The sequence below is a fragment of the Sphaeramia orbicularis genome, chromosome 4 (genome assembly GCF_902148855.1).
Source record: "Sphaeramia orbicularis chromosome 4, fSphaOr1.1, whole genome shotgun sequence".
Taxonomy (NCBI): domain Eukaryota; kingdom Metazoa; phylum Chordata; class Actinopteri; order Kurtiformes; family Apogonidae; genus Sphaeramia; species Sphaeramia orbicularis.
The window spans coordinates 57,473,165-57,488,520 of NC_043960.1; the positions used below are offsets into that span (position 1 = coordinate 57,473,165).

The 15,356-nt window shown below is 39.5% G+C and overlaps 1 protein-coding gene across 1 annotated transcript; it reads left to right on the plus strand.

Moving 5' to 3' along the window:
- Positions 1–8,618: 8,618 nt before the first annotated feature.
- On the plus strand, positions 8,619–11,726 carry LOC115418551 (transcobalamin-1-like). The gene is made up of 6 exons (XM_030133061.1): positions 8,619–8,736; positions 9,407–9,474; positions 9,576–9,629; positions 10,831–10,969; positions 11,092–11,228; positions 11,319–11,726. Exons 2-6 carry the CDS (start codon positions 9,408–9,410, stop codon positions 11,378–11,380), a joined length of 459 nt encoding a protein of 152 aa, XP_029988921.1. The 5' UTR covers positions 8,619–8,736; position 9,407; the 3' UTR covers positions 11,381–11,726.
- The last annotated feature ends 3,630 nt before the right edge of the window (positions 11,727–15,356 follow it).

The following is a 15,356-nucleotide window of genomic DNA, read 5'->3' on the forward strand; positions in this document are numbered from 1 at the left end:
TTCTACTCCAGTCAAGCCTGGTCTTGCAGCTGGAGCTGCCGTTAAATGGGACTTCACTGCTTCATTGTGTGTTTCAAATATTTTTATTTCGAAGCTTCATCACAGTTACAGATACGAAATCCCCCGGTTGGCACATCATGCTTCATTTTTAATATCAACACAACACAACAAACACACATTCAAAAATAAACGGCATTGATAGGGTGAGAAAAGAAGAAGAAAAGAAGAAGAAAAAAAGGATAAAACAAAACAGAAAACAAGACAAAAAAAAAAAAAGCAACATATCATCCACCCCCCCCCCCCCCCCCCAACCTCCAACCCCCCTCCCCATCCCCAGAGCCATTAAAATAGGTTGGTGTAGTAATGTTGTGGGCTACTGCTTATGTAGTGGATCTGAACTATTTGGCCCTTCCATATATGACATCACTGGTTTCCAAATGTTTTCAAATTCTCCCAGCTTGTCATTAAGTGTGTATCTAATCCTTTCTAAGTGAAGGGTGTCCGTCGTTGTTATCCAGACTTTAAAAGTTGGTGTCTCTTTAGACTTCCACAACTGGAGAATAAGCTTCTTTGCACAGAGAAGGCCATAGGACAGGAGGTGGCGCTGTACCTTCTGCAGATTTCTGGAGCTTTCTGAAGCACCCAGTACAACCAGTAGGGGATCTGGTCTGAGCTGAACCTTAAAGATATTTGAAAAGAATGAAAATATTGCATCCCAGTATTCCTCTAATCTTGGGCATAGTACATAGCTATGTAGCAAATCTGCGTCCATTTGATTACATTTTTCACAAATAGGTGATATTTCTGGATAAATTCTGTGCAGCTTCACTTTTGAGTAGTGTAGTCGATGTAGAATTTTAAACTGGATCAGACGGTGTCTAGCATTAAGGGAGCAGGTATTTATATACTGTGAGCCCTTATCCCAGACATTCTCAGCTATTCCCATTCCCAGTTCTTTTTCCCAATCCTTTATTATACGATCCATGTTCACCTGTCCATGTTCTTGTAATACTTCGTATACATATGAAATTGCACTTTTTTCTCCTCTACAGTCTCTGAGACATTGGTCTAACTTATCTGGTATTACACTCTCAAAATTTTTGAGGTGAGTCTTTACAAAATGTCTAATCTGGAGGAATCCGAAAAAATCTGTTCCTGGTAGGCTGTATTTTTCCTGAAGTTGCTGAAATGATGCAAATGTACCTTGAATATATAAATCCCCAACCGTGTATATTCCACTTTCCCTCCACCTGTCAAAGCCTCCATCCAATACAGAAGGGGTAAAAGAGGGATTTGCTGACAGGGGTAATGCAAAGGATAGTGGATTTAACTTTAACTGTCTTCTTATTTGTTTCCAGATCTGAATGGCGCTGTGAATGATCGGATTATAATTGTAGTTTGATTCCTTGAGACGAATGGGAGACATCAGAATAGCACCAATCGAATAGGGTCTGCAGTCCTCTCGTTCCACATCCAACCAGCTAGCAAACACCGTCTTCTCATCTAACCAGTAGGACATGCAGCGTATGTTTGTCGCCCAATAATAGCGTGTGAAATCTGGGAGGGCCAGCCCACCAGTTTCTCTATGTTTACATAAATGTCCCTTACTAATCCTATGGGTTTTATAATTCCAAATAAATGGAAGAAAAATAGAATCTACATCATTTTTAAAGAAAGACTTAGTGAGATATATGGGTAGATTCTGAAAGCCATATAGCAGTTGAGGAAGACAAACCATTTTAACTGCATTTACTCGACCAATCAAAGAGAGTGGGCGTGTCTTCCAAATCTCTAATGTGTTTCTGAATTTCATCAATAGACTCATGAAATTAGCCTCAAAAAGGGAACTATATTTTTTTGTGATCTCCAGGCCTAAATATGTAAATTTTTCTGGTGCTAGTTTAAACGGAACCTGTGTTAGTCTGTCTGGGTTCTTACAACGCACTGACATTAGTTCACTTTTCCCCCAGTTGATCCTATATCCTGAGAAAGAGCTGAATGATTCGAGTGTCTCTAACAGCACAGGCATGGAAATCTGTGGTCTCGTTATATACAACAAAATATCATCTGCGTATAGTGACATTTTGTTTGACGTGTATTCAGTATTGTAACCATGTAACCAATCTGTTTGCATGCACCGTTTCTGCCAGTGGTTCTCATGCAACTGCAAACAACACTGGGCTGAGAGCACACCCCTGCCTCATGTCCCTGTACAGGTTGAATGCCTTTAACAGTGTCTGGTTGGTGAGGATTTTAGCATTGGGGTTTGAATAAAGTAATTTAATCCATGCAATAAATTTTGCTCCTAGTTCAAATTTTGCCAGTACCTCATATAGATAAGACCATTCCACACAGTCAAACGCCTTCTCGGCATCTAGACTCAGAATGAGTAAATCTTCCTTTGGCTGTCTTGGAGAATACATAATATTAAGGAGCCATCTGATGTTATAGTACGATTGTCTATTTGGGATAAATGTCACTGCTTCATTGTGGGGTGAGCTCAGTCTGTGAAAACAAAATAGAAATAGTTCAGAAAAGGCTCATATGTACTTCTATAGAGCAGAATGGATCCAGGCTCTTTCAGATCTGACCCTTGCTCTGGTTCAAACCGTCTGTTGTTTCCTTCACTGTTTTGCAGACAGCGCACACCTTCCTAAAAAAAAATACAAGACAAAAAAATCAGTCACTTTGGGGAACAAACACTTCCAGATTCAAGCAGGTCAATGTGACAGATTCATTACTTTAATCAGTTCCACAAGTAAAACCTGTTATGACCCTGGGTCATAATTTGTCCATTTATCTGTATATGTATATGTGTTTTCTGTTTAGTGTGTGTTCTCCCCCCGTCCTGTAGGTGTGCTGTGCCCTTTTGTGTCTGGTTTGTGTTGCAGGTTGCTGATTGGTGGAACAAGATTGCCCGGCCCCTTTAAAAATGGCCCCGGAGCTTCCGTTCGTGCTCTCTCTTGCCTCCTGCCAGCTCTCAACCCTGTGTTCTGTGTGTGACCATCAGTGTTCGTGTGTTCCTGTGACACTTCGATTGTATATAGCTGTAAATAGTTTTTTTGTAAATTGAACCTTTTTCTGGTAGGGGAGGCCGGCTCTTTTGTTTTCCCGTTTTCTCGTGTTTCTTGGTTAGGTAGTTTAGGTAAGTTTTCTGTATTTTATTTTGTGTATTTATTTTTGAGTAGGTAATTTAGTTTGAGCAGTAAAGAAGATATTTTGGTTTGTTGTTTTAGCCGCTCCCTCCCCTAACCCTTCCTTAGTTGTTTAGTAAAAAAAATAAATACTGTGAATTCTAGTTTCGACTGGCACATGTGCTTGGGAACTGGGAGGGGTCAAACTGAGCATATTATGTTCGCCCTGGTGAACCCCTAGGCCAGGGCGTAACAAACCCCACTATCATACATTGTGCAATTAACTAAGAAAGTCACACAGATAAAATTCCCACCCAAATAGCACATATCATATTATTAACTGAATATGTACTTACTGCAGTTTTTGGATTGCGAACCAGCCTTTTTTTTTGGTTCTTGTCCACAGCCACAGTCTGGTCGCTCATCCAGCTGTGTCTGCCTGGTATTCAAGTCAGTCCGTACGTTTACATGACAACTTTTATTCCTAGTTTAAACTGATTAAAGGTTAGATCCTATTTCAGATGACCATGTAAACACCTTATTCCAGTTGAAAAAGAATAGTTCGGGTTAAATTTAAACCTGAATAAAGTCACTGGTTTAATCCCCTTTTAATTCCGAACTAAATTATTCCTCGGACATGTAAACCCTTTATTCCGTTTGGACTTTATTCCTTCCATTCTGCACATGCTCAGTGTTTTGTCCTGTCGTGATGACGCACACATTCTGCGCTGGTGGAAGAATATGCACTGCAGTCTAGTCTTCCCAAAGCGTTCCAGTGGGCTATTCTGATGGGATCTACCAGCCTGGAAAACCCTGAAGGAACAGTTCACCACTTGTTTTTTATTAATTCATTTGTCACGCACTAATGAGTTCGATAAGTGGGCAAATCAGTTTGCACTGCCGTGCACCGACTGCCTTGTTCTTGCAGCCCTTCAGTTAGCTTATCTTAGCCTAGCTTAGCATAATCGCTTCATTCCTATGGTCAGATGCTTTTACAGGTGATTGGTAGTATTTTATGAGTGATTTTATGAAATTCAGTTCTCCCTAATCATTCCTTTAGTCCACTGGAGTCAATATGACCACAAACTGAGCCTCAGATCATGGTCATGTGACTTACTGCAGTAAGAAAATCTTGGGAAATAAAAACTAATGCAAAACTAAAACGGTAAAGCAAAGCTAATTTAGCGCATGCATCCCTTCCAACAAAAGATTTTCCAACTTCCGTCAACACAACAGTCCCAAGATTGTATGAGTGCAGTAAGTCGCAGATCTAAAGAAATAATTAGGGAGAGTTGGATTTCACAAAATCACCTACAAAAGACAACAAATCACCTTTAAAAAACTGCCTTCGTGTGACCATGGAAATGAAGTGACTATGCTAAGCTAAGCTAACAGAAGGGCTAAGCTAAGCTAATAGAAGGGCTGTGAGAACAAGGCAATGTGAGCACTGCAGCACAAACCCTTTAGCTCACTTATCTACCTCATTAATACCTCATGTAAACCTTTATTCGGGTTTAACATTTCCATGGAAACAGAAGAGAAAGTACTTTAGTTCCGAATTAATTTCTTATGGAAAAATAAATCGGATTTAAAAACATCATGTATCCGTACCCAGTGAGTTGTCGTCTCACCTCCACTGTAAACTGCTGTGTCGTGTACGACTCCATTTGTGTTTGTATACCTCACTGCAGGAGCATTTACATATGGAAACCTCACATAGTCCGAGGGGCTGGAGGAGGGGTTACTGCCAAGGCTCTCTAACCAGAGGTTGGGAATTCACGCCAGTTCCAGGGAGTTAGAGAGAATTTTCTGTGCCGACTTTAAATTCCCACTAGTAGGTGTTAATTTGAAATTCCAAAGCAATTTACAGTGACATTAACTGACGAAAACCCCACGAGGAAGGCTTCAATGTGGGCTGTGCTTTAACCCTTTCATGCATACTGGTCATTACAGCGGACAGTTCTTCTGCAGCTGTTCTCTTGTATATTCATGGGTTTTGTAGTTTTAGTTCCATATCAGCCAACATATTGGATGCTTGTGCATCATCCCATACACTGAAATTCATACAATTACTGTAAATGTGCTGTTCTGGATAAACCTGATCTGCAGTAACATGTTTGAGAGTAAATCAATTGCGATTACTTAACTGTAATTAACAGTTTCTTTTTTTTTTTTTTAATATGTCCATGAGGTGAGTTATCACTTGTATCAGAGTATGCTAAAATGTGAGAAAACATCAGATCTGCTGCATTTAAAAAAAATTATTTCATAGTTTTCACACAGTATATCACTTTCTGATATTGCGTTTTAAATACATGTTTCTTTTCTTCAAAAATTAAACACATGGTGTCCGGCTGAGTAGAGATATTTGTAATCCCATAAAAAACTGGTCCATAAAAAATTTCAATCACATTGTTTTTTTCATGCCTAAAGAGGAATATAAACACTCAGGAAAAAAATCTTGACTAAGGTTCTTATAGTTCATGCATCAAAGGGTTAAAATATGATATTCATCTTTTAGGTGAGGTAAGCACAGATCTGTCAGCTCTGCAGTAGAAAGATGAGATGAGGGAAATTATTATTATTATTTTCTTTTTGTTTTTTTTTTTTGTTTTTTTTTTAATTGTCTTGTTTTCTTCATCCTAACAGCTGAATGGTACTCTGTCTGCTTTTGGTGCTGAACACATTTGCTTTGCTGAGGGAAGCTACATAAAGTATATGAGGCTCCCCTTGATATTCTACTGTCTTTAATATGAGTTTTGTTGAACCACATTTTGATGCCGGACCTGACATGGAGGGGGGGCGGAGTGAAGGGGAGAGAGCAAGAAAGAAGAAGGTGGCAAAGAAGACCCTCACAAGAAAGTATCAACAATACAAACAGTAACAACCATGGTGATAATTATAATGGAAACAATAACTACAACCAGACCTGAGTAAACTGGGCAGAAGAGAAAGAAAAAACAAAACAAACAAACAAAACTACAATAAAAATAAAATAAAATACATAAGACCTATTAAATGATGAATATAAGAAAAAAAAAAAAGAATGAACAGAATATCATACACCACGTCCGCCCAAACAATACCAGTAACGAATCCACACAACATCAGCTGTTCAAAGATGAGCGAAATTCAATAGTAAACAGTAGAAGTAAACCAGGAAGATACACAGAGATGAATGGATTCAAATGGTGAATACAGTTTTGGATTCCATGCAGTGGTGATTTCTCACAGACTGCAAGGGAAGCCCGGCTTCCCCTAAAATTACAAAAATTAAATGGTTAAATATGTTCGGTTGTGTTGACATTTCATTGACTACAAATGTGTTAGAACACGTTCATCTCACAGACGAGTTCGTTCAGAATCAGCTTTATCACAAACCAACCAATACGATGTTGTTCACTTCTCCTCCATTCCCGTGTCTCTGTTTTCTCCTCCATCTCTGCTCAGTGCATTTGTCCGTAGACTGTGTCCGTCTCTGGGCTTCAATGGGACTGAGTGGAAGAGTTTTTTTCATTGCGTCAAAACTGGACGGTAATTGGATAAATGCCACGATGTTGTCCCGCCCCCGGACGCCCGGCGTCTCTGGGGGTGAATGGAGCTGTGGGCGGAGCTCGGCCGGGCTGGACGCCAGAATCCCACGTGCTGATTGGAGGATCGGTCGAAAGGCTGAATCCCGTTTGATTGACAGCTGTTTTCAGATCTACTCCTTCACTGACAGTTCAGTTTAATAACATCGCGCATTCTGCTGCGAAACCAAGAGAGAAACCATTACGAAATTACTCGTTCATTTCTTGCACTGTAAATAAAACCCACTCATTGTACTTCCTTGTTTCAATTTAACATAATTTCAGCGTTTTCTTGTTTCAGTTCCATAATTTAATCATTTCTTGTTTGAGTTTAATGTCATTTTGTAGATAGTTAAATCAATCAAACTGTCGGCTAGGTCACAGTGAAAGGAGCATCTGTAGTTTAAAAAGGCTGAAGTCTGACACCCACAACACACTGGGCCAAAGCAATCTGAGCAGAGAGGACACTGGTCCAGTCCCTGGAAAAGACGCTTACTTGGTACGATAAGGTTACTGAGCATTTTCTTAATTCTTTTTTTTTTTTTTTTTTTTTTTTTTTATGTAAGCCGACAATGAGCTTCCCCTGTCTGAAAGATGAGCAGCCGCCATTGATTCCATGATACATGTATTTGTTATGTGACTGGTTTATTTAATTGTCTTTGTGACCTTCTGTCACTGCTGCTGCTACACCAGGGTCACCAGGGTTTTTCAGTCATACATCAAGGTTGTGAAAATGTCCATTTTGTGTTTGTGCTGTTTTTACGTCAGTTCAGATGGCACTGGCACCATGGTTGAATAAAAAAAAAGAGGTAACCACAAAAGTATGAGAATGATTTCCCCATCTTGACACTTCAGGAAATTGACTGTGTGGATGCTGACATGTTGCCAGTGCATCACAGAGCTGACATTTCAGAACAACCATCCACTCTCACATTCACACCTATGGGTGATTAGATTAGATTAGATTGACAAATTAACCCCTTAAGGTTGTAATGTAAGATTATGCTAAACTACATAATGTGCTTTACTAAGAACTGTTTTTTGACAGAAAGTTTTATTATTTGGTTGGTTACATCACATTTTTGCTTTCATTCCCCAACGATTCTGTCAATATTCTAAAAGAGAGGGTGAAGCAGCCAAAAGTGAAAAAAATAAATGATTACTAATACCCCCAGTTGCACAACACTTCGTCCCTCCAGCTCACTGATACACTGCCCCTATCCAGAGATGAATTTTGAGTCTTAACTTTCAGTCTTTTCAAAAATTTTCAAAAATGTGCAAAAAGGGGCGATTGTGGCTCAGTTGGTAGAGCAGGTCATCCAATGACCGAAGGGTCGGCGGTTCGAATCCTGGCTCTGACTGTCCACATGTCTGAGTGTCCTTGGGCAAGACACTGAACCCTGAATTGCTCCCAGTAGAGCCAGGCAGCGCCTTGCATGGCAGCAGTCGCCCACTGGTGTGTGAGTGTGTGTGTGAATGGGTGAATGTGAGGAATTGTAAAGCACTATGGGCACCCTGCAGGTGTTGAAAATGTGCTATATAAGTTCAGTCCATTTACCAAAAAAGAGAAAGGCACATATAACAAACGTGTGTCCAATTTGAAAAGAATCGGGTGAATAGCGTAAAAGAAATTCATTGGACAAATTTTCAAAGTTAAAATTTTCAGAAAAAAAAAAAAAAAAATCAAAAATTTAAATTCAGACAGAAATTCTATGTGCTGCAGATACCTATCTGACAATATCAGATCATAGTATAACTGGAACACAAGAATGACGATGCATTCATGGAAAATTCCTGTTTGTCAGTGTGTCGTTCATGTGTTGTCAGTGTCCTGTTTTTATCCAAAAACAGAAGGACTCCTTTTTTTAATTGGCTCAGTCTAAGATGGCACGATGTTTACTCTTGTGAAATATGCAGGTGTGGCATGACAGTGTGTGACGAACAGTACTTTTAAAAAGGACCAGGAGCTGCTCAGAGGCGAAGGTGAACACTCTGCACTCCTGCATCCGAAAGGAGGAGAACTTTGGAAAGAGGTAAGAACTGATGGATTCATTCTAGTGTTTTTAACATACAGTGTTATGGGATGAGACAGATGTAGTGTCACTCTGATCATTTTAATATATTTTTAGAATGTATACATTGAAATTTTCTGTAATTTATATACATTTTCTGTGAAGCAGACAATAACTGCTTTTTATTTCTGGAGTCTGGAAATGATGGAATGTATTTTTAGATTGTTTTGGCCAATACAAGAGAGCTGAGATTTGAACTTTGATTTATGTTTATAAAATTCATCACAAAAATTTGTCATTATATGTCTGATCATAATAAAACCATTAACCATAAAAAAAATCCTAAACCAAATAACACAATCTCTCAACATTAAAAAAACGCAGGCTACAAATTAACAATAATAGTGAGATAAGTAACTCTTGTGGGCACATCTATCATAAATGTACCCATGTTTCTATTTTTTCATAAAAGATGCTGTTTACTTCATCATCTGTAATGTGTTTCTTTAGTTTCTGAAGATCACTCTATAGAATATTTCTTTAACTTTGACAACAGATGTGGTTATAGTCAAATTATCTCAGCAAATTTTTACTACCAAACCTGACCAAAATGACAAAGAAGGACTTCTTGTTCAGGTGCTTTCTTGCAGCTTTATTCTTGCTGATTCTATGTGTAACTTTTCCTTCTCAGAATGAAGACGTCCGCTCTGCTTTCTGCAGCTCTGCTGTCGCTGCTGTTTTCTGGAACTGCCACTCAGAGTAACCCTCACAGTTATTTATCACTCACTTCAGATATGTTATTATTAACACTTTGATAACAGATTATTTTTTGTCTTCCTGCTTTGTCTGTAATGGTTCAGTGAGTCATGGGAACACAGGAGAATCATGTGGAAGCAGGAACCACTTCACAACAGGTTGGCATTTGGTAGATAGTGACAGTGGTGCGATTACTCAAGTACTCAAAGGACACATGGCATTGCATGCTACTTTGTGCTTGTATTTCATAGGCAAATATACTTTGTAGTTGTTATGGAAATGTTCAACTGATAACCCACACACAAAGAGGAGGAGAGAAAGTTAGAGTTAAAATAAATAAATGCATTTATTGAGAAGTCAATCACAGAGAAACTCTGTAAGTGAAGTCTGATTAAACAAGAGAAAAACTAAAGATTATATAGAACCAAATCCAACCCCCTCAAACTATGATGTCATTCCTTTCGTACATCGTACCACCCCGTACTACTCCTTCTCTGCTCCGTTAAGAGGTCATGATGACCTCTTCACTCTAACCTTGCTTGGATCCAATCTGGAGTGCAGGCGCCATCCTCTATCTACACATTCAGACATTTAGGTGTTTGGGTTTTAACTCAAGGCAAGAACTCTGTTCCTGGGTTGGGGGTGTTACAGAGTGGTAAACATCACACATAATGAATAATGACTCAGCATTAAAAGAAGATGTACTAACAGTATAAAATATAAAGAGTATAAAATATAAAAAGTAAATTTTTCCACCACATAGTCCAAAAAAATCATTTGACAGCTCTAGTAGTAAGTATAACACCTTGCTGAAGATTAAACCTGTGCTTTCAGGCCTATTTTCTTCTAACATCTCACGAAAACCAGTATGTAGTCAGCTCACAGTTCTGATGTCTATGAGTTTTTTAATAACTCCAGCAAATACTGATTTTTCCCTATATATAAACATAAATCTGTTTAAATTAAACCATCCGATATCCAAACAAATATCAAAGATAAGCAGAAAAGGGCAAAAACAAACAAACAAAAAACTTCAGAATTCTCCCATTAATTGTATAATGAGTCGTCAGATTTCTCTGGTGCCCCTGAATATGAAACTGGATAGAAAGTCGTTCAAACCACCTCCACCTTCAGCTGAAACAACAGTATCATACCATTACTTTTTGTTGAAAATATTTTAATTACTTTTTCTGGCCAACATTTGTACGTTGTCTGTTGGCTTTACTGGTGATGGAATACTTTTACTGTGTGGTTATTTTTTACCGAATAATGGATCTGAATACTTCTTCCACCTCTGGGCAGTGAATTTGACCCTTGTCAGCTCTTGGATTTTGACAAACTTTAGCCTAATTTTCTCAGGTTCTGAGGAAACTCCCATTACTGTCGTGGTGAAGAACAATATAACAGGTGATCCACCTTCATCCTACCCCACCTCTGTGCGTTCCGGAGGCATCCTACTCAGTGGACTGATGAGACTCCAGTATACCACAGACTTTAGGTAAGACTATATCTATGCCTAAAAATGAACATGTAACCTGTAGATTCTTCTTTATATAATTATTATTTATGTTTGTCTACATCCTTTGTTGTTCTTGTTGTATTCCATTTGAATGTGTGCAGGTTCACCTACATACAGGACCCAAATTACGGCCCCTACCTGGAGGGTGTCAACGGTCTACATAGAAGTCTAAAAGATCACACTTACTGGGAGCTGCTGGTTGAAAAACCAGACCACACAACCATCAGACTTGGTGTTGGTGAGTCAAACAGGAGGATGGTTTATGTTTTTTAATATACAGTCTTCATCTTACTCTTAATGGATTACAATACTTGGTTCTTGTCCACAGGTATTGGATGTTACATCCCGGCTGCAAATGATCGAATCATCCTGAATTATAACAAATACTAAATCTGAATCTTTTCAGCATCACTGTAACTGTCACTTATGAAGCAAATACTCTGTGTTTGCTGATGTTTCTGTTTAGTGAGAATGAACAGACATGGGAATAAACTGTTCAGTACATTAACTACACAAAGACTCATGGAAAATATCATGGCATCTGTATTCTATGGTGATTGTGATGATTGTTTTTACATATTTTGTCTTCACTCAGTCTTTATGGGAACGTCATTTATCCATTATTTCGACTAATCAGTTGGTCTGTGGTAGAACATACTACTGTTTCATACTTGCATGTGTTTCTGTTTAACAATGTCATTCAATAATACAATAAATCCATCTTTTACAGCCTAAAGACATGTCCAGTCCTTTATCTATTGAACACTGCTCTCTTTGTAAAAATGTGTTGTTTTGCTTAAATACAAAAAATAGATGTAGGAAACACACAAACAAACGGGCTGTTGATGTTTATTATAACAATGTATCAACTGAGTTTCATTTCACTGAGTCCATTTACATGCACACCAACACTCCAATCATTATCCCATTTCTGGAGTTATGAGATGATCCAACTGGTCATGTAAACAGGATAATCTGATAGGTTTGATCTGATAATGGCTGTTATCTGATTATGAGAAATCAAAAACACACCTAGATTTCTCCGATCACTTTAATAGTGCAAATGAACACCTCTTTCCTCTGTAGACTTAATGTGCAGTGCCTAGCCTGGCTGCACTGTAGGCATGTCACTCTAATGGGCGGCAGCAGTGCCCATATATGTCTATGGCGTCACCATCTGAGCGTCACATGATATCCGTGATATATTTAATTTTTTTTTAGATTGAATTTGAAAAGCATTGTATTTGAGAACATTGAATTAAAAAACTTGTTTTTTGAATAATTGAATTCAGATTATGAAACTCTGTGTAAAAATTCAACTATTCAAAAAAAAAAAAAATTCAACTATAAAAAATTAAAATATTGAAATACAGCCATTAAAAAAACAAAAAAAACCCCAACAACATTCAACTATAAAAAAAATTCAAATGATGAAATACAACTATTCAAAAAAAAATATTGCAAAATACAACTGTTCAATATCTGATGGCACACATTTGCTTCCACAGTAAAAACAAACAGCATTTTGTAAGAATAGATAAAGTAAACCAAAGAGATGAAAAAGAAGCAATGATTAAAAGGAGATTTATCACAGAATATATTTATTTCATGACATTTGTGATCAGTGCTGTGGTCCAGGCCCAGTTTGGAACCAAACCCCTGAATCCAATCAGTCCCAATACTTTTGTCCACACAGCATATTTCAGTACAAAAATACAAGGACTCAGGTCCAAATGGTATCTGAGCTGTTGTCACATGACCAAACACTCATAATGTTTTCAAGTATATATTTTAAATTTATTTAAGTGAAATCCTTCACATCTGTGGTTCAAAAAGGTACAAACTAAGAAGTCTGAAAAGTCTGGGTTTAAACTTTTAGGTCAGAGCGCCCTCTACTGGTACAAACGTGAACACACTCTGTACTCTGTAGACCAAACCCTCCTGGTTCTGAAGAAAAGGGTCTGAGCTGTCCGTCACCAACATCGTGGACCTGCTCCTCATACTCTGCTTCAGTGTTAAACAGGAAAACGCTCTGAGTGTCCAGTGTTGAACAGAAGAACAGGACGGTGTTGGAGCTGAAGTCCTTCTGTTCATCTGTGTGGACCAGGATCAGGGTCATGGGACCAAAGGCAGGTTCTAATGGTACAAAAGGCAGGTTCTAATGGGACAAAAGGCAGGTTCTAATGGTACCAAAAGGAAGGTTCTAATGGGACCAAAGGCAGGTTCTAATGGTACCAAAAGGCAGGTTCTAATGGGACCAAAGGCAGGTTCTAATGGTACCAAAGGCAGGTTCTAATGGGACAAAAGGCAGGTTCTAATGGTACCAAAAGGCAGGTTCTAATGGGACCAAAGGCAGGTTCTAATGTAAAGGCAGGTTCTAATGGTACCAAAAGGAAGGTTCTAATGGGACCAAAGGCAGGTTCTAATGGTACCAAAAGGCAGGTTCTAATGGGACCAAGGCAGGTTCTAATGGTACAAAAGGCAGGTTCTAATGGGACCAAGGCAGGTTCTAATGGTACCAAAGGCAGGTTCTAATGGGACAAAAGGCAGGTTCTAAGGTACCAAAAGGCAGGTTCTAATGGGACCAAAGGCAGGTTCTAATGGGACAAAAGGCAGGTTCTAATGGTACCAAAGGCAGGTTCTAATGGGACAAAAGGCAGGTTCTAATGGTACCAAAGGCAGGTTCTAATGGGACAAAAGGCAGGTGCTAATGGTACCAAAGGCAGGTTCTAATGGGACCAAAGGCAGGTTCTAATGGTACAAAAGGCAGGTTCTAATGGGACAAAAGGCAGGTTCGAATGGTACCAAAAGGCAGGTTCTAATGGGACCAAAGGCAGGTTCTAATGGGACAAAAGGCAGGTTCTAATGGGACCAAAGGCAGGTTCTAATGGGACAAAAGGCAGGTTCTAATGGGACCAAAGGCAGGTTCTAATGGGACCAAAGGCAGGTTCTAATGGTACTAAAAGGCAGGTTCTAATGGGACCAAAGGCAGGTTCTAATGGGACAAAAGGCAGGTTCTAATGGTACCAAAGGCAGGTTCTAATGGGACAAAAGGCAGGTTCTAATGGTACAAAAGGCAGGTTCTAATGGGACAAAAGGCAGGTTCTAATGGTACCAAAGGCAGGTTCTAATGGGACCAAAGGCAGGTTCTAATGGTACAAAAGGCAGGTTCTAATGGGACAAAAGGCAGGTTCTAATGGTACCAAAAGGCAGGTTCTAATGGGACCAAAGGCAGGTTCTAATGGGACAAAAGGCAGGTTCTAATGGTACCAAAAGGCAGGTTCTAATGGGACCAAAGGCAGGTTCTAATGGGACAAAAGGCAGGTTCTAATGGGACCAAAGGCAGGTTCTAATGGGACAAAAGGCAGGTTCTAATGGGACCAAAGGCAGATTCTAATGGGACAAAAGGCAGGTTCTAATGGTACCAAAAGGCAGGTTCTGATGGGATAAAAGGCAGGTTCTAATTGGACAAAAGGCAGGTTCTAATAGGACCAAAAGGCAGGTTCTGATGGGAAAAAAGGCAGGTTCTAATGGGACCAAAGGCAGGTTCTAATGGGACAAAAGGCAGGTTCTAATGGGACCAAAGGCAGGTTCTAATGGGACAAAAGGAAGGTTCTAATGGTACCAAAGGCAGGTTCTAATGGGACAAAAGGCAGGTTCTAATGGTACCAAAAGGCAGGTTCTGATGGGATAAAAGGCAGGTTCTAATAGGACCAAAAGGCAGGTTCTGATGGGAAAAAAGGCAGGTTCTAATGGGACAAAAGGCAGGTTCTGATGGGAAAAAAGGCAGGTTCTAATGGGACCAAAAGGCAGGTTCTAATGGGTCAAAAGGCAGGTTCTGATGGTACCAAAGGAAGGTTCTAATGGGACCAAAGGAAGGTTCTAATGGGTCAAAAGGCAGGTTCTGATGGGATAAAAGGCAGGTTCTGATGGGACCAAAGGCAGGTTCTGATGGGACAAAAGGCAGGTTCTGATGGGAAAAAAGGCAGGTTCTGATGGGAAAAAAGGCAGGTTCTAATGGGACCAAAGGCAGGTTCTAATGGGACAAAAGGCAGGTTCTAATGGTACCAAAAGGCAGGTTCTGATGGGATAAAAGGCAGGTTCTAATGGGACAAAAGGCAGGTTCTAATGGGACCAAAAGGCAGGTTCTGATGGGACAAAAGGCAGGTTCTGATGGGAAAAAAGGCAGGTTCTGATGGGAAAACAGGCAGGTTCTAATGGGACCAAAAGGCAGGTTCTAATGGGACAAAAGGCAGGTTCTGATGGTACCAAAGGAAGGTTCTAATGGGACCAAAGGCAGGTTCTAATGGGACCAAAGGCAGGTTCTAATGGGACAAAAGGCAGGTTCTATTGGTACCAAAAGGCA